The sequence below is a fragment of the Procambarus clarkii genome, chromosome 57 (genome assembly GCF_040958095.1).
Source record: "Procambarus clarkii isolate CNS0578487 chromosome 57, FALCON_Pclarkii_2.0, whole genome shotgun sequence".
NCBI classification, from domain to species: Eukaryota; Metazoa; Arthropoda; class Malacostraca; order Decapoda; family Cambaridae; genus Procambarus; species Procambarus clarkii.
The window spans coordinates 12,722,005-12,742,739 of NC_091206.1; the positions used below are offsets into that span (position 1 = coordinate 12,722,005).

The 20,735-nt window shown below is 36.7% G+C and overlaps 1 protein-coding gene across 14 annotated transcripts in view; it reads right to left on the reverse strand.

Annotated features, from left to right (window-relative positions):
* Window positions 1-2,948: 2,948 nt before the first annotated feature.
* LOC123745051 (unconventional myosin-IXb) overlaps window positions 2,949-20,735 on the reverse strand; it is a 327,701-nt gene continuing 309,914 nt past the window's right edge. For 13 of the 14 annotated variants that reach the window (XM_069306295.1, XM_069306296.1, XM_069306303.1 and 10 more), the window contains 10 exons: window positions 19,004-19,200; window positions 18,264-18,496; window positions 17,238-17,504; window positions 16,326-16,487; window positions 15,350-15,467; window positions 12,625-12,875; window positions 10,252-10,650; window positions 9,982-10,104; window positions 6,802-7,144; window positions 2,949-4,531 (listed from right to left, as the gene is read on the reverse strand). In XM_069306295.1, coding sequence (XP_069162396.1) covers window positions 4,413-4,531; window positions 6,802-7,144; window positions 9,982-10,104; window positions 10,252-10,650; window positions 12,625-12,875; window positions 15,350-15,467; window positions 16,326-16,487; window positions 17,238-17,504; window positions 18,264-18,496; window positions 19,004-19,200 — 2,212 coding nt within the window. In that variant the 3' untranslated portion in view covers window positions 2,949-4,412. Of the gene's footprint in view, window positions 4,532-6,801; window positions 7,145-7,264; window positions 7,390-9,981; window positions 10,105-10,251; window positions 10,651-12,624; window positions 12,876-15,349; window positions 15,468-16,325; window positions 16,488-17,237; window positions 17,505-18,263; window positions 18,497-19,003; window positions 19,201-20,735 lie in introns of those variants that run through there. The other variant, XM_069306304.1, reaches the window with a different exon arrangement.

Below are 20,735 nucleotides of genomic sequence, written 5' to 3' on the forward strand. Positions count from 1 at the left end.
AAGATCAAGCAACAGTGACAGGCTCACAGTTGGACTGTGAAGCCATAACCCACCTGTGAAAGGAAGCCCGATAAAAGCCCCACATACTGTGGGGAGCCAGTAGGCCGAGCGGACAGCACACTGGACTTGTGATCCTGGGTTCGATCCCAGGTGCCGGCGAGAAACAATGGGCAGATTTCTTTCACCCTATGCCCCTGTTACCTAGCAGTAAAATAGGTACCTGGGTGTTAGTCAGCTGTCAAGGGCTGCTTCCTGGGGGTGGAGGCCTGGTCGAGGACCGGGCCGCGGGGACACTAAAAAGCCCCGAAATCATCTCAAGATAACCTCAAGAAGATACTGTACACAAAGGAAACCAGCTACTCTGACTGTCATGCAGACAGAAAGGTGTGCCAGGCACGAGTGAAATGTCCTAACTGAACAAACCACTGAACCCAGACCACAAATACCTGGCAAGAAAAGGCAATGGCTGCTCTGGAAAAGGAGCAGTTACCTCTGGTTGGGAAACGAAAATACAAGTAGACTACACAGGACAAGAACCCTGGCACACAATCACTGCAAAATACAGTGCTAGGGGCACCTGCAAGGTGGGTGCCATGAAACAATCATGCAGGAGTATAGGAGACAACAACAACAAAGTAAAGAGCCTTGGCAGAACAAAGGCTCAAAGGTTAACAGTTCAGTTGGTTATCCCTGGAACAAACATTCCAGGGATAACCAACATCACTTGGCTCATGGGTAAAGCGAAGATTGGGCCCCATCAGAGAAACCATGTTCTTGACCAGGCGAGTGAGTGAAGGTGCAACTGATGGGGGACCAAAGATGACCCGAGCTACTGTCTGATGGGGCTGAAAATCTACATGGATGGGACGTTTACATTGCAAAAACAATTGTTTGACTTGTTAACAGTACCTTCAAATACCTAATTTGCTTCAATCAGTTGCTTTTTTGTTTCCACTTATGCTTTCTGGTGGTTCTTTTTTGGTTTAATCTACGATCTCAAGCTTCACTGAGGGAGGCCACCCCAGAAATGAAAAGTAACTCAGATAAATATAAGCGAATTATTTTGTTAATTATCTTGGAAGGCATTCCAGAATTATTAAAAATAATCCATGATAAACTTGCCTTTAAACACCATTTGTAAAACTTGCCTCATGTTTTATATCTGATTCTACCCACACTATGTTATGCACAAGTGTGCTAGTAGACATATCTATTGTGCTTACTAAAGGCAAGATCTAGCCCCAGAGCTCATAATTATTTCAAAACTACTACAGTATACACACACTATTTAACCACTGCGCAAAGCGCCTTTAGGCGCTCTAAAAGTTATGCTATTTTTTTTTTAATAAGGATATATTTTAATGTTTTTTAATGTTTTCATTACTCTCTGTTTTGAAATGGAAATAGTTGAGTTTGGAAACATTTTGACATTAATTTTACCTGAATATTTATAAAAACAACAAAAATATAGTATGTCCTTGACCATTGCACTAAAAAAGTTTTTGCCGAAACCAGGTGTGCAGTGCAGTGGTTAAATATACAGAGTTCTCAAGAAATTTAATATTACTGCAATTGAAGTTTTCCCTTCATAGTTATTTATCACATATACTCTGTGTGTGTGTGTGTGTGATGTGTGTGTGTGGTGTGTGTGTGTGGTGTGTGTGTGGTGTGTGTGGTGTGTGTGGTGTGTGTGGTGTGTGTGGTGTGTGTGTGTGTGTGGTGTGTGTGTGTGTGTGGTGTGTGGTGTGTGTGGTGTGTGGTGTGTGTGGTGGGGTTGGTGTGTGTGGTGGGGTTGGTGTGTGTGGTGGGGTTGGTGTGTGTGGTGGGGTTGGTGTGTGTGGTGGGGTTGGTGTGTGTGGTGGGGTGGGGGGGGTGGGGTGGGGTGGGGGGGTGGGGGGGTGGGGTGGGGGGGGGGGGGGGGTGGGAGGGGGGTGGGGTGGGGGGGGGGGGGGGTTGGGGGGGGGGTTGGGGGGGGGGTGTGGGGGTGGGGGTGTGGGTGTGGGGGTGTGGGTGTGGGGGGGGGGGTGGGGTGTGTGGGTGTGTGAATGAATAAAATCTATATATATAACAACAAACTCTTCTCCTATGAGAGAATTGAACCATGGCTATCCAGGTGGCTTGCCAGTATGCTAACCATACACCACAGTAGATCGTTAAAAAGGACTGAGAACTGGGTGGCTTTTCCACAAAACTAAGTCCCCCAACGATGCCAACTGATGGTGACAGATCACACATGTTCTCCCAACTCAGTCATATTTACTAGAGAAAACTAGAGTTCATTAATGCCACAAACTTGCAAGAACACACAAGCTATTTTTAACAACAGACTTTTCCCCTATGAGAAGTTTTTGCAAAATCTTGCAAGTTGTGGCATAAATGAACTCAAGTTTTCTCTAGTAAATATGACCGAGTTGGGAGAACGTGTCTGATCTGTCACCATCAGTTGGCGTCGTTGGGGGACCTAGTTTTGTGGAAAAGCTGGCCGATTCTCGGTCCTTTTTAACGATCTACTGTGGTGTATCGGTTAGCATATTGGCGAGCCACCTGGATAGCCATGGTTCAATTCTTTCATAGGAGAAGAGTTTCTGTTGTTAAAAATAGCTTGCATGTTCGTGCAAGTTTGTGGCATATATATATATATATATATATATTATATTCATACACACCTTACATACTGTAATTCAAAAGAAATTAAACAGAAGGGCAGAAGAGGGGTACTACCTCTGGTTGGAAAAAGGGGGACCCATAACCTCAAAAAAGCACATGCATTTGTGATGATTATCTGGTCCCCTCAGATGCAGTTTCCCCTGTTCCTTTGTCCTACCACACCTCCCCTTCTTTTGTTTTGTTTTGCTTTGCTTTATGTACAAATCCGTGTTTGTGTGTGTGAGCATACAACATTTTATATTTATATATACATGTATTCATGTGTATACATACAAAATAAAGAACCTCTTTATTATTTATTTTAATTTTCTCTAAAAATATATAATTTCCAACATTTTATTTTTGAAAAACATGCTGTAAATGTAGACAACATTTACAGCATGTGAAGATTTAAATTTACAAAACCTGATTCATTAAAAACGAAATTAAAAATTATTGTGACATTTGGTGACTGATAATAGGGCTTTCTGAATTGTGACCACAACAACTGGAGACGATTCCTAAAATATAGACGAGACTCGGACAGGACACACTGCCTAAATCAAACCATGTTGACACTAGACCCCAGTAGCATATTCAAATATCCAGTTTTATTCTATCAATAAGAACAATTAAAAAAATGATAATTATTTATGCTTGGGTTTTTAATGTTACGCCAAATATGAAAAAGTGGGGAAAAATGTGCAGTTACAAAAAAAGACAGGAGACATCACTGGGATGTGCACACATACTAACTTTCGGAAATTATGCAAATTGGGAAAAGACAATTCTGGACAGATACGGAATACCCATTGTAAAAGTTTCATTTATGAATAATTAAAGGACATAGGAACACTTAATTTAAATATTAACTTTGGGGAAAAACTTTGAAATTGAGAGACAAAATAGGTAAGTAATGGCAAGAAATGGCATAACAATTTTGTGAGAAAATTACAACACAGAGCATGATGATATGAAAGAACTTTGTCATTAACACATAAGAGCACACTTAAAATAAGTTAACATGAGTAAAACCTCCCTGGCTACACACAAAATTGCCCATTAGTCCGAGCCTCTGCTAATACAGCCGTCGTCAAGTATGAGTCCCCCTTTGTTAATGAGGCAATTTTACTCTGGATGTGATCTGGATGTAACATGAAGTAATTCTTAAATACTTTTATACAATGATTATGGTCCCCTGAAGTATGTTTGTGATGACTTAAATTTGTAGCTAAGAGAACAAAATATGTAACTAAGAGAAGAAAAGCTTAAAAAGTATTTACAATGCTTGTTCAGTTGATAATCACAATCCTATCAAAACTAGATTTGACAATTTACAAACACGAGTTTTCAAATTAATATACATTACAAAGATATAAAAAACACATCTCTTGACAAGAATAGTTCACCTTAAAGCAAAGTAACAAACACAACAATGATCGATGTCAAACAAACTTACCTCTCAAACCAAAAAAAAAACAAAAAAACAAAAGAGTTCTAAGCACATGAGTCACATTCACACTAATAGATTTCTTGTTCTCGTGCCTAGAAAAATATACGTAAACGTTTTTTATCCGAATGCGTCCTTTTTTTGTAGCAAATTGTAGGAATAATTATCGAATCAAATATAAACAAATACTGGGTCCTTCGGCTAAATTTGTCAGCATTGCCTTAAATTCCATCTTCCCAAATGATGAAAATTATAAATATTAATGTTCGGCACTACCCAAGCAATATGGATCCTATGACCAAAGTTCACACGTGAGCTATACCATCACAGCATCATCACTATAGTCCTGGTGTAATCTTGAAGTTACACTACCGTCTTCGTCTGTTTTATCTCGTTTCCAAGTCCGGGTTCTTTTTTGTCTGGTTGTGTTGTCACCTGTCATAAAAATATGAATTGAATTACATTATTGAACACAATCTTGTATGCAACTGGAAAACACTACTACAGAGTCACTGAATGACTCAAATGAGTCAAAAAAATTTGACTCAAATGAGTCAAAAATGTGTAACGACAGCATAATGTCAACTGAAAACAGATAATCGTTCATAATGAGCTTTATTGTTGAAATGGATTTTGTTTATAGTAAGAATATAAACAAATGAACTTGGCAGAGAAAATCAGCATATTCAAGATACTAATGCATGGAGTCATAAACTAATATACAAGAAAACAATATAGCAAGGTCAATTACTTTCAGTATTTGAAATAGCGAAACAAGTGCCTAACTCTACAAGAAAGATGAGAAAGTACAGAGAATGCGAGAACAAGTCAAAATAATGTAGCCGAAACAACCCAACCCACATGTACAAAACGAATTCAAAGTAACAAAATTTCAGTCTGTCCCAATAAAAACAATATTATTTAGATTAAGAGCAGCATTAAAACATCAACACGCAGTTTGCCACAGTTATTACCTTTGAATCTATGCCTACTAACAGTGTCACAAATAGGATACTGTGCAAGAATAAAGACGCTGAAGTTTAGGACAACCTTTACAAATGTGTAATTTTTATTGCTGTGAATATTTTCTTCTTTGTTATACTGTATCTCATATCAATTTGTTCGAGTATCAAAATAATTCATCATAGTTACTACAGACAGATCTAATGGTTTCCAAGTTCTTTTTAGATTAAATATAGAGTACAATACAAGGTGAAGTTCAATTATGCTATCTAGTGCTAAGTACTTATACTGCACACTCTTCAGAGTTTTTGTAACTAGTTTCTATCTCAAATTTTGTATTAGTATATTTTTAACTTACTGTATTTCCTATTAATCTGCTGTATTTAAACACTACCTTACAAAAACACTTCCAATATCTAAAATGATTCAATCAACACAGCAAAATATCAGGTGACACTTTTTTTTCAATCTACTCTTGCATATATGATTAGCATGTAAAACAATAGTAACGGAATCGACAAAATTGATAGCGGAAGAATTCCCGAGACCTGGGACTTCAAGAACAAGTGGTCCTAGATTTAAGCTTACTAAACAAAGCTGCCAAAGAAATACAAGATAATTCACTTTTGCAGAGTGGTAGACGATTGGAACAAGTTAAGTGAGGTGGTGGTGAAAGAGAAAACCGCCAGTACTGTACTGTAGTTTCAATGCATTATACGACAGTGCTCTGAAGCTATCATTCTGTGGCACTTGTTTAAATACAGAATTTGTAATTAACTAAGTCCTTGGCCACTGGAAGCCAAACCTTTAGATTGCATAGGAGAAACACCAGCAGTCTGGTGAAGCATGGGTGTAGATTCAACTCCTGGATAATCACATCAGTGATCCATAAAGATAACCAGACCTGGGATATTAAAAATATAGGTTTACCAATAAAAGTGGTCATATTGATTTTTTTTGTGTGATAATGGAACATGCTGGGAAGGATGCTAATATCAACACCAATGACCATTAACAGAGATACTGCTGATGTAGTTAATATAGGAATGAGGGCATAAGTATACCATTTTAAAAAAAAAATCTAGGTGGAGCTGTGAGAGTGAATTGTGTGACCCACTGTCAACCCTACACAGTCCTCTCAAGTGTAGGGTTGAAGGCATCCATGAACCACGGAAGACATCTCCCGTCATGAAGGGTGCAGTCACACCTCCACAGTGCTCCAGTATCATCTATTGATACTGGTAATGGCTTAAAAGGGCCACCACTTACGGGCTATTCATGCCCGTGCCACCTTTTGGGTGGCTTAATCTTCTTCAATCATCAATCATCCATGAACACCACCTGTACTGTGTGGACTATGAAAAACAATTGTGTGGTGCAGCAGGTTGTTACTGAATGAGTGATAAGGTGGAGAAAATAAAAAAAGAAGCAGACCACTAAACTGTGCTTTAATTAATAAATGAAAACAAACAAAACATTGAGTCAAGGACAGGAGGTACCCCATTTAACTTTCACATGTATGGTAGTGCTTCAAATGGCCTACAAGAAAAATAAAATGCAGTAATGCATGCAATCTTATTATGAATATAAATTAGTGCAGCTATGCAATGTGACAAAGGGATTGCCAATGGCTAATTATTCAAAAACTTTTTAAGTATGCCAAGATTCCTACATGTACACACACACACACAGAAATTACACTGATATTTCTTATCTTCAACAATACATATTTCACATTCTACCTGATATAGAAAGTGAATCCGATTCGTCACCACACCCACTCTCTCTGGACCCTCCAATAAATGCAGCAGGTGCAGCAGGAGTGATTGGAGTTCCAGGAATGTCCTCCAAAGATCCACCTCGAGACATATCTGTGGAGAGGAGGTCTTCTTCCGAGCTCCCTCTCACAAGAGTTGGCAATTGTAGCTCTAAGCGGAGCCGAGTGTCACGGAGGTTTTCCAACTTTTCCTCCAGATCTTGCTCACAAGGATCAGATAATGCAGATCTCGCTGAAGCAGTTGACGCACGTGGTAATGTGGACACTGTACCTTCATTTTGAAGTGCACAGTATCGATGAGTTTGAGGCTGAAACAATATAATCAAAGTTACAAATGCTATTATATTTATATATATTAGAATATAAAATAAAACTTATTTATTAAGCCATGCTGAGTTGAAAACAGACAAGAGATAAACAAATCTCACTTATCTTGGAGCCATTCCACTTGTGTATTTACAAATTCTGTCAACAGTTAAATTGTGTGTCTGAGGCGACTGTTTCTATTCACCCAGATGGAAACTTCAGGCAAAACAAGTGACCGACTCAAAGCCTGAAGTTATAAGATTATGGTTACAGCACTATTCTACCATGCAATAGTGAAAAATTCAATTATTAAAAGGAAGTTGAATGTTTTAAATGTTTCTAACAAAGTTCTCTGATATTCTATTACTAAATTTCTGCAGCAACTTATTTTAGAAAGAATTTTTACATGCAAGACAATTATTTAATTAATAACAAATCAACTTAAAGGATAAACCATTATGCAACATTGATACTTTTTTCCAATCACAGTTTGACAGTAAAATATGACAAACATATCTGGATGGGCGAGTATTGTGTTTCACTTCCCATCACCATAAATGAAATGTTTCTGTACCATGATTTGTTCATTTCACTATTTTAGGCCCTACAAAGCATAACTCCTGTTCAGTGTACAGTACTGTTATCATTTAGTGAACATTGTTGTATCAAAATAAAAGTAAAGAGAAATTGCTTTTCAATGCAAAATGTCAGGATTTGAGTGATATATAAAAAGGGCCTTTCTGAGTAAGCCACTTGGTTACTCCCTTCAGCAATGATCTGCTCTTTCCAAGGAAAATACTAAACATACCACAGCCTGGGTAGGTTGATAATTGGCCCGTGATATTTGCAGCTGCTTAAATGCTTCAGTAACATGTTCTTATATGTTACATGTTAGAACAGTAACATGTATACAAGCACCCACAGTAAGTTAGATGTCAAAGAAAATTTAGTCACAATCAGTTTGAGAAGATTGGAAGCTACATTTAAACTGCCAAAAAGATGAGGTGAAGTTCCCGTGTTTATAGAAGTGAACACTTACAAGACCATGAAGAAAATTTTTTATTAAGAAGTCAGCTGTGGCCCCCCTCAATCAAGATCTCAAACAGTAAGAAATTGTATGCCATACTGTCACCAAGTATGGAGTCGAGCATTTACTGTCGCATGCATTTTTGCCAATACATCATTTGTCTAGGTGATGCTGTATCATAACCAAGATGAGTTTAAATCCTCTCGCCAGTGTGAACATTCACTCACATAAGGACTTTATATATATCAGCATATGAAGTCGATCATTATTAGCTACTTTAAGGGAAAAAAAATTATTATGATTATATACCGATTTGAGGTTTGGTAGTATTTGAAGAGGGATTTATTTGAGGGTAGTATTTGAGAAAGCCGGTCGGTCGAGCGGACAGCACGCTGGACTTGTGATCCTGTGGTCCTGGGTTCGATCCCAGGCACCGGCGAGAAACAATGGGCAGAGATTCTTTCACCCTATGCCCCTGTTACCTAGCAGTAAAATAGGTACCTGGGTGTTAGTCAGCTGTCACGGGCTGCTTCCTGGGGGGTGGAGGCCTGGTCGAGGACCGGGCCGCGGGGACACTAAAGCCCCGAAATCATCTCAAGAAAACCTCGAGAAGAGCTTGAGACTAAGTAACAATGATCACTTAATTCAATATATTGTAAGCTTTGTATTGCTTCCTGCCACATTTGAGTTGATTGCCATTACTGGTATTGTGCATTCCATTTTCAGTATAATTAAATAGAAGTGAAAAATCTTGCACATTGTGGAGACGCTCATTGGAGACTATTGGTGATAATTAGATTATACTGTAATGTCATGTCCTAGTAATGTTTACAGAGCATTACTTTAGAACCTTATGAATCCAAAGCTACAAAGTGGATTCCACTAAATATTAGATCAAATCCACAGACCAGATCGTCCCTCTGAAATTTGAATTTCTGTAAAATATCCAAATCCAGGACACACCTCATTCCCATACGAAAGGAAGACAATGAACAACAGATACGGAGAGCTGGTTGAACCCCCCCCACACACACACAAAATGTGTGGTTCCGTTCAATACTTGACTTCTGTGCCGATCCCGTAGTAGCTCAATGATGCATACAATGGTGCCTCAGAAAAGGAACAGATTTTGCAGAAAAGACTAAATACAGAACACACAAATATAGAAAGGGCCGACCCATCAAAGTGGGAGACAGGAGACCAGGACTCGGGGAAGACACAGAAAGAGGTTTGACGTAAGCAAGGTGAGGACACGCAACAAGCAATCGGGAATAGCTGGAAAACCAAAATGTGGACTGCAAATAAAACCCGAGCCAAAAACAGGGCAGAAAACAAAATGGCTAAGATACCAAAGACAGACTTTCAAACTCTAGCCAATAGTTCTGCACCAACCAAGGAGAATGGCTTAAGAATGGGTTCCGACAATCCCCCAAAATTTGATGTAGAGGGAGGACACACTGAAAACTGCCTCCACACCAGAGAGGAAATAACTGCTACCAGGCACAAACTCTTCTGAAGTTCAGATATCTGGACAAACATTACAGGATGTTGAAACTCGTTTGGATGAATTTCTTTAAACTTGTCTATTGTGCTGCATGACTTAAATGAAACAAGCATTTCTGCCAATCATGGCAAAAGTGTTAGAATTAAAACTATTTGCTAATTTTAGAACACTATATTACACACACACACATCTACACTACTCTCATGTGATCACATAATTAGAAAATATTTGTCATGGTGTAATTAGCCAAATTATTTATATTTATATTCTGAAATGAAAGTACAGGAAATATAATTACAGCTCCATACCTTTAAGGAACGAATTGAGTCGAGACGCATGCCTGCCGAGGCTGTTGCACTATCAACACTATCAATATCATTAAGTGTCATTCTCACTTGTCTTAATTGTCTTGTTACTATCGACTCTACCACCTGAAAGAAGATATTAAAAGAATTAAGCATTGCCAAGATTAACCATAATATGAAAATTATTTATCAGATCACTTCATAAGTAGCAATTACTGTATAATATATCCCAATTCTAGAACCTAGGCTAAAAAAGAAATCAAGTAGACTAACCGCTGTTTGTTTGGCAATATCATTAAGAGAATCTTGAACCGTTTGTGATCTCTGACTACGCAGTATACAAGGTGCAAACACGATGGCCAAGGCATTAACACTCATGCGATTGTGCTCTTCATGATGCGCCACTCGAACAATGTGAAAGATGAGTCTTTCTAGCAAATCATAATTCAGTTTAGGTATGCCTTTGATGATGTTGAATATTGTCTGCAACTGATCATCTGGATCTTGCAGCTCGGTAGCATGGAGGAGCGGGTCATAACATTCAAAGGTCAGGAGGGGTTCCGGTAATTCCCGAAAGAAGGACTTTAGGATGGTGGCCAGGACATGAATGGGTGTGTCGGTAAAGTCTATATTATCCGGATCACGCTCCATATGGGCCTTGACTGCTCGAACCTGAGAAACACACGAAGAGCAATAAGCCACTTACAAAACATTATTCAATTTAAAATATCTTAATACTAAATATGAAATACTAAATACACACACACACACACACACACACCTATATATTAAAGCTGCATTATGGTATGCCTTCATCCTAATATTGAGAGGAAGAAAGTGAATCCACTTTAAGCCTGAGACTGAATAAACACTTTTTTTTATCATTCTATGTTTCTACACTTATTAGGCATTTTTCAAGTCTAAAAAGACCGAGGAAACTTTTTTTAGGTAAGCACCATATGGATGGAGGATTCAACAAACCGAGTGTCTAGTAAAAAGTATAACATCTACCTGCTGTGAAGTGACCACCAAGAATTGGTGTCGGAAATCCGACACATATGTTAACATACTATAGTTACCCATTAAGAATGTATGGAAAATGGGCGATTCCGTGACATCACATCAAGACGTTAATTCACTACACGTATATTTAAAATTCTAATTATTCTTTTAAACCAGAGTCTAGTGTTTAAACCTAATAAAATAGTATTCACTAGGACTGAATGATTATACCATACACCAGATATACTCTACAAACTCCCTTGCTATTGTTAAAATAAGCTTAGTCCTTAAGACAGAATGTTGGAACATGGCTGGCTGAGGGAGCAGGGCCAGTCACGCTCTCACACAGATACAAAAACAAAACAGAGAGGACTCCTCACAAGCACAACTCGTCAAAGACTACCAAAATATGAGTCGACCAACCGAGAAACTGCCATTGGAACCTCTACAGCAAAAAAGAAGATCCGAGTATCCGTCTTACCAATTATCTATAACGTTTTTGGCCATTTACTGTTTAGATAGGTCTGGCGGTTATGCATTGAGCTTAAAGCTCAAACAAAGTGAGTTTACTCGGCACTATACACACACAAATATTTCATGTCACACCTGTACTTTATATGTTAATGGAGCCATTATTAATTTCCATTACTTTAGCAGGTAATGTGTGATCTGGAGTTATAAGAAGGTGAACAGGCCAACATAATCTGTGGCGCTTTCTTACCTTAGCCGCTACACAGACGCCAGGCCGCCATTACAAGGCCCTACACCACATGTGCCACACCCTAATCTGATGGAGGAACCATCACACACAGCCTAATTAGGCCATACCTATAGTCACAGATGAGACCTTATACTTGTACTAACCCATGTTTACTATAAGATAGGAGTAATACTAACCAAAGTAATTTAAGCCACCATATGTGGTATAATTTATATTTAGCTAGAGGTTGTTTGCAATCTAATTAAACAATCTACAATTGTTAAACAATTGTAGATTCTTTACAACTTATATATATCCACTCATTGTGGTATAAGTTATAATTGTCCCTCCAAACTATGTGCAGGTGAGTTCTGGCAAGCTGAATCAAAAATACAGCCCACTTAGAATCATAATTCAATATTGAAGTTAACAAAATATATAATAAAAATAAATAATCGCCTGCCAGGATTTTCCCACAATTGAACTTCGTGTAAAAACAAGCTCCAATGAAAAATTCGTCTATCTCATTCAGCAGTCATAGAGGTGGAGAATGAAATGGTGAATTGCCAGGCTACAAATGAGGGATGCAAACTCCACTGACACTGTTGTGTGGGCCAGTACAGCCACTTGGAGGAGGTTGGGGAACCACCTAGTTGGTAATTGATAGTGTGCAGAGCAATAATTAGGTTACCTGGTGATTCAAATTATTGCTTGGAGAGGTCCACAAGTGATGTGCTTTGTGATTTATTATTATAAAAAGCAGTTGCACAGTGGTAGATACTTACATTGCAGTCCCCCAATTCCCCAGTAACATGGCAAGACCATAAATTACTAAAGATTATTAAAGAAATCATATTATACTTAGCCTGTCAAAAAAAATATACACAAGCAAATAATTATAATTTAACAGCAAGTCAGAAGACGAGAAACGATAACGAACTTACTTTAGTCTGGGCACCTGATTTCCGATAGAGCCCTTCAGTGTACAACCCATAAATCTCAATGCTGGTAATAAGACGATCTATAACTGAAGGAATTTTTTCACCAGGTCGTACTAAATTTTCTAACGGTACACCAAGAACGCGATTTCTAGTAGGGGGCATTCCAGTATCAACAACAATAGGCTTAGGACCATCATGACTACACTTGGAGTCTGCTCTCTTGTAACACTTCTGGTGGCACGTAACTTTACATCCTAGTGGAGGAAAAGAAAGTAAGGTTAAAATGGTAAACCCAAAACTCCTGTAGAGTTGTAACACATTTATTATTATTAACACTAATGTGATTTCATTGTCAATACAATTAATGTGATTATCATTAGATAATCACAAATTAGTAGGAGCCGTGAGGAGGATTCAAACCACCTCATGGGTACTTGGGTACTCCCAAGCAAATGCCCTAGACCAGGCAAGTCAAACTGAGGGTCCCCTAAGGGTCATATGGGTCACATTTGTTTTCATGAGGACTGCATACACGATAACTAATTGAATTCATTTAGTAAAAGTAATTGCAGAATATAGTATCCATTGTATTACAGTATTTTTTGTGCAGGCCGCAGGTGTGCTTGCAAAGCGGCCCACGGGCTGCGTGTTTGACATGCTTGCCCTAGATCAATACACTACTATATGGTAAAACAAATACAACCTGAATCCACTGAACCCTCTAGGTGGTGGGGAGGAGGGTCTTCATGGCTCCAACTGATTTTCTCACTAATTATACTGTATGTCACAGGTTTAGGATGTCAATGCTACATATTGGTTTTGGATCTCATGTTGGATTGGGTGACATTTACATGCTTAGAAAGAAATTGTAAATTGAAGTGTTTTGTGAATGTAACTAAAGTACATTTTCTAACTTGAATATTCACAAGGAATGAATTAAAAAAAAAATTACTCTCAACTTCACTTTCACATTATCCACATTTGTCAATTTCCATTCTTCGGATAACACTAATATAACAGTTTCCTTTACTCCTCCAACACAATTTTACCTGCATTAACACATTTAAGTCATCTTAAACACTTTAATATACTGTAATGCTTAAATTAACTACCAATCATAAAATGTTATCATTCTGCTAGCTAAAAGAATTATCATCTTCATGTATAAGATTTGCTAAACTGTATTCCAATTTCTGATTTCATACATTAAATTGACACCTTTATTACATAAATGGCAAGTAATTCATTAAAACTTAAAATTGGTTATATTTTCTATGTATTGCTTTATTTACTTGTAATATTTAATTTCATTAAAACAATTAAAATCCTAACACAAAGAGGCCTTGATGGGGTGTAACAGAGCCAATGAAAATATATATTTCTGCCCAAAACACTGCACATACTAGTGGCTTTACAAGATTGTAATTACTATCCTATGTATCCTCACAGTCCCAATGTACCTTCGCGCGTGTGTGTGTGTGTGTGTGTGTGTGTGTGTGTGTGTGTGTGTGTGTATGTATGTATGTATGTATGTATGTATGTATGTATGTATATATATATATATATATATATATATATATATATATATATATATATATATATATATATATATATATATATATATATATATATATATATATATATATATAATATATATATATATATATATATATATATATAATATATATATATATATATATATATATATATATATATATATATAAATAAATAAATAAATAAATAAATAAATAAATAAATAAATAAATAAATAAATAAATAAATAAATATATGGACATTCAAAAACATTCTATACCAGGTTTTCATCAAGAGTTTCATAAAAAAAAAAATTAAAGAGAGACCAATGAAGCTCATGGTTGACAAGTGTAGCATTATGAGCTAAGGAAAAGGAAACTGCTACCAGATTTTTAAAACTTCAAAATTATATTATTTTGTCCACCTAATGAGCAGAATTTGGGGGTTTCCACCCCAAACTAAAATTCCAGCCACAAAAGCTAAAGGATCTTTGCACCTGGAGAGCATGCAAATTTACTGCTTGAATCCAGTCAATAAAACGTCTAATTTATTGGGATTGTCTAAAAATGTTAAATCTGTATTCCCTAGTACAAGCAGGAGAGAGACATAATTTACACTGGAAAATATTAGGACTGGTTCCAGATCTGCACACAGAAATGGGACCATATGAGACCAGAAGGCATGGCAGGATGTGCAAAATAGCCCCAACGAAGAGCAGAGGTGCAAAAGGCGTGCCGAGAGAGAACTGAATCAACATCAAAGGCCTAAGAATTTTCAACACTCATCCCTTACATACGTAAGAGGCGTAACTAGCCGACCTCTTGCAGTGTTCAAAAGAGAACTCGTCAAGCACCTTCAAAGGATACCTGATCAACTAGGCTGTGATTCATACATCAGTCTGCAAGCAGCCACATTAAACAGCCTGGTCAGAAACCAGGCCTCAGAGACATCGAGACCCGGAATCTTCAACAGGTAGGTTGAATGTCCCAGTTTGCTCTCATGCCAGCTCATACTTTTACATTTTTATATTATTTCACGTAAACTTATTTTTTTTACCATACATAAAGCATTTTCATGCTTTTCATTAGCAACATTCTCAAGTCTTGGAACATATCCCCATGTAAAACCAGGATTGATCTATACACTAAGCTGCTAAATACATACTTTGGGATAAGGGGATAAAAGGGATACATACTTTGGCAGGTGAAGGCCTTCATAGAAAGCCAGAGGAAAGAGTTACACACTTCACACTGAGTAGGAATGTTCACCATGATTGGGGAGAAGATGTGGCCTCCATACACCAACTCCTCTACCTGTAACGAACAAAATTCACCCTTGAATTACTTGCAAGTCATACAGTGATCAGACTTATAAGGAAAGCCATGCTTGTATCAGTTTTCCATAACTATACATTTTATATCAAATTAACCGCACACAAATGCACAACATTACAGTATTATATTCATTGCTTACCAAACAAAGATAAATTTGCTAGAACTGACATAACAAAAGTAGTATGGACATACCACTAGCTATGTTCAACAATACAAGGTTAGTGGCGGGAAAACATTGTTAAAATAATGATATTCAAAGAGAACGGTGGCAATAACTAACTAAATCAAAATCCAGTCCGAGTCCAGCACGATGCTCAGTCTCACAAGGTAGGTTACTCGTGCCATTATGCATTCTCATCCTCACAAAGTCATAGACAAATACACAAATTACAGTTTAATGTCACTCTTCTCAGACAGCAAAATATACATGAAAATTGCTTCAGCAGATGTTACAGAAAAATTACACTTATAAAAACAAGATTTTCCTATGGACATTAGAAAACAATATGACATTCAACTGAAACATTAAAATTACTTCAGTATGGAAAAAATAATACCTTAAAAGAAGTAATAAGTAAGAGACTTGTTCAGACCTCTTCACAGAAAGGATCGACCCATTCAAAGATCTTGGAATAATAATGTCAGAACAGGGGTGGGGGGGGGGGGGGGGGGTGCTGCCCATGAGATAAGGAGATGAATACTGAAATGACCTTTAAGTCATGTAAACACAGTTTATGGGAAGTAGCCTTTTATATTGTAAACATGGCAACAAACAGATACAATGTATCACCATACAAATTCTAGAGAGATACCGAGAGATCTAAAGAGACATCATACCTTTCTCTTTTTACGCCTGTGTCTTTTTCTTCTTGATTTATCCTCAACTGGTTTCTTTTTCTCTCGTATAAATTCATCAAGGAAACCACGAAATGCATTAACTCCCATTGTAACTGGGAAAGTGTCATTTCCCATCTTCTCCTTGCATACGGTGTTCATCACCTAATAATAAAAACAAAGATTCATTATAAATCAAATTCTAAACATGTTACTACATCCTGAACTTTTGCTTTTTCTTATGCAGGAAAGTTTTAGATATCAAACAATTAAGGTCTGATTAGAGCATTTATAAGACATACTATGACAGGTTTTAAATGTCACAATAACAGATTTCATACTTTTCTTGACAGCACAGGGTTTACCTGTTAAGATACTTTAGATAAACTTTATTAAAAAATACAATATGTCATATCTCTACAGAAGAAAACTGGACACTGCTTACCTTTATTACCTAATATATTTATTATTTGATAGACTTAAATCACAATTTTTTTTATTGTGACAAGGCTGTCAAGAGCCTTATGAATAAACTCCTCAAATTATTACTATGCTTATTAAAATTAAGTGTCCAACTGCTACGTTAACTGATTCAGTTAATGTGGCAGTTGGACACGTAATGTCAAGATAAGCTAAAACAATTTTATAATTTATTCTGCTGATTCTGAAACTTTTCATTCTAGTTACGACATGCAAGTTTTTTTTTCAACCCACAATTATATTACTGTTCAGGATTTTCCCATCAGGGTTCATGCAGAACAATGCTTTAATGACTTGCAATACATCTGTGAATATATTGCACAGTCCTGACTTCAACAAATATCACAAAAAGATACTGAAGGGCATATGCTGTATAGTATGTGCTATATAGCAGTAAAGAATCAACAACAACCATATGAAAATAACAACACAAACCTGCTCAAAATTTTTAATGAGATCTTTGTACTTGAGGGTAAGGTCTGCTGTTTCTCTCTGGAATGCCACAGAATAAGTGGACACCAAATTATTTTTAAACTCGCGTAATGACTGACAGAACATCTGATCCACTTGCGAGTCTTTTCGATCTCGTAAACGAATGCTCGCTTCAAAATCTTTGCTTGGTGCATCTCGGGTAAAAGTGCGATCGAGACTTTGGGTACGAGTGTCGGCCTTCTCACTCTCTTTCTCTTCTAGATCATACAACTGTTTAGAACAATTAAATGTTATCAGTAAACAAATAACATATACATAAAACTCCACACATGATATCAGAGTGTAAATGCTTCACCTTATGGTTTCCTATAATCTAACTACTAATGACTTTTCCCACAATGTAATCCACAACAGCTGTCTACCTTCTGCAGCACAGTAAATTGGATAAGTAAATGTAGTAATAGTAATACAATGTAGTAATGTAGTGATACATAATAAATGTAAATGGACATTTCATTTTCAGGTGAAAGAAAATGTGTCCAACTGTCTGTCCCACCTGACGCCTGAACCAAGGGGCCTCAGTTGCAAACCAAAGACATAAACAGCTGTGCAACATGACCTAAAAATTATTTGAACTTCACTTGCACTGCTCAATATGCCAAGCCATAAAACCAAATTTTAAGTAATGTTGTAATTTTGAATTCGTATTAGAAATAGTTAACTTACAATTTTCATATCACTTAAATCATTTACTCCCTAATACTCAATTCCAGCCAATAAAGTATCTAGTTTTAAAGTTAAGTAGTATAACCAAAAAAAATTAAAAACCTCTCAAAAGAGAAACAAGAATCCTTCTAAACACTGAACTTGATCAGTCATTATAAAATATAATCCCCTATACATATAATTTACACTGTAATTATATTTTTTGTATAAATCAACTACTGTATTATTACTAATATTATAATAATAACAAAGACATTAGTGATAAATCTTAACGTTTACAAGGATATAACAAAGTCACATTACCTTGCGCCTAATATATTCTTCAAGCCGTCTTAATTCATATGCATCTTTAATCACTTCATCAGATTTATCAATGAATTCAGATGTTCTAGTAAGGTTCCAATTGTCTTCTTGGTCAATACGCCGAGGCTTCTTATTCAGTGGACTGGAGTTCTCTTTACCAGAGTTTGGGTTATCTAAGCAGGAAACACTCAGAGACGCTTTTACACATCTCGAATGGAAAATTTTCTTGCAACCTGCAAGACAAAACAGTCAATTACTGCACAATGAAATCACAAGAATGAAATGAGTCTATGAGCAGTTACCGAGGCTGTACAGTGGACTCGAACCCACATCCCAAACCCTCTCAGGCACATGCACTACTATGGGCTTGAAAGGCATCATCTAGTACTACAATCCTTGTTTTACGATATAGCTGTCAAAACTTATTCGGAGATAGCAAGCAGCTCCTAGCAATGTAATCTCGGTTAAGCATAACAATTTACTTCAATTAAAGGATACCACTCTTTACTCTCTACTTGTCTATTTAGTTATATATTGCATCAATCCTAAGTTCCAAACTATACGAGGTGCAACAAACTTGGTTGTCAATTGTTAGGAAAATAAACAGAAACAAATATATTTTTAAATTACTTTAAATAATCAATTAAAAGAAAACTGCTGACCAGAAGCTAGTTACCTCTTACTATGGACAAATAAAAACAAAACGAACATTATAAACTAAACATTCAATATGTTCTTACTCAAACACTTGTAGCCGTAATTAATAAAAAAGCCAGTAAATGGCTTATCACACGCAAAACAAACTTCTTTCTTCAGTAAAGTAGACTGCTTGAGGGGATGAGGGGAGATGAGAAGTATTTGTTTCAAGGCTTCTGCTTCACCACCTACGATAGAAAGAGATGAAGAGGCTGCACCCTGTACCCCTGATGGCTCGAGGCTGAAATTCAAAACACGGCAAAAATTACACACTTTTCTTTGTAGCTTATTAATAACTGACATTTTCATAACAAATTAGAGAAAATTAGATTAAAGACATATTGCATATAAAGATGATGCTATCATCTTTATATGCAATATGTATATATAAAGATGATGCTATCATCTTTATGATGGTGTCCAGCAGCTGGACACCCTCATAAAGACTGTGAAGCAGTATCCTCCCCCGCGATAACAGATTGATGGTTAAATGCAACCTCAGAATACTGAGAAAAAAAAATTGTACCACTTACGGGCTATTCATGCCCGTGCCACCTCTTGGGTGGCTTAATCTTCATCATCATCTTTATGATTGTTAAAGGTAATAGACTACTATGTACCATAAGGTACCAAAACATAAAACTACTTTCAAAATGTTTTATATCTAGGTGGCTCTATTAAATTTTCAATTTTCAATGCCTGATATACACAGCATAAAGTTATCTTTTTAAAAGGACCCAATGTATTAATATTAAGAACATAATAATCATTTAATTTAAATACAACATTGAAATGAGATGTCTGTATATTTATTTTAATACAAAAAATGTTAAGTATATTTTGTATTACTGTAGCCAATACCTTCTTCTGTATTTATTATCTCGTGCTTTAAATACTGTCTGTATTGACATTATGTATAGATGATGAAGACATACAAATGTTGAAATCTATCCTCCAAAAATAGTTGTACCTATAGTGAGTATGACTGAAATATACAAAAATATAAACTGTTGCACCCTAAAGAAAAACTGTACTAGTAACATTACTTTTGAATTGATAAAGACCAGGGGCCAGATTCACGAAAGCACTTACGCAAACGCTTACTAACCTGTACATCTTTTCTCAATCTTTGGCGGCCCTTTTTCCAATTATTAAACAGTTAATGAGCTCCGAAGCACCAGGAGGCTGTTTATAACAATAACAACAGTTGAATGGGAAGTTTTCATGCTTGTAAGCAATTTAATAAATGTAACCAAAGCCATCAAAGATTGAGGAAAGATGTACACGTTCGTAAGTGCTTTCGTGAATCTGGCCCCCAGAGGGCAACAACCAATCCTAACCTCATCCAGGCCTAGTATAGTTAGGCTATTATTAGTTTGTTGAAGTTTTGTCCTGCCCTTTAGTTCTGAATACTAATATTACAAAATGTAGAGTTATTGGGTGCAACAATCCATATTTTCTATTTCCATCCACAGTCACTATAGGCACTATAATTGTTAGAGGATGGGTTGAGAGGTTGTAAACCCATGCACAAGTGTTGGTACACACACTAGATAGAAAACTCTCACCTGAGGACAACATGAACAACATTGTGTGAGGAGCTGATGCTATGCTTTACAACTTTAAAATCGCTTAAATACATGGATGGTGAAACATTACAAAAATTGCTCACAATCTTTGTGAGACCAAAATTGGAATATGTAGTGGTTGTATGGTGCCCATTATCTCGAGAAGAGCATTAATAAACTGGAAAAAGTTCAAACACATTCGACTAAA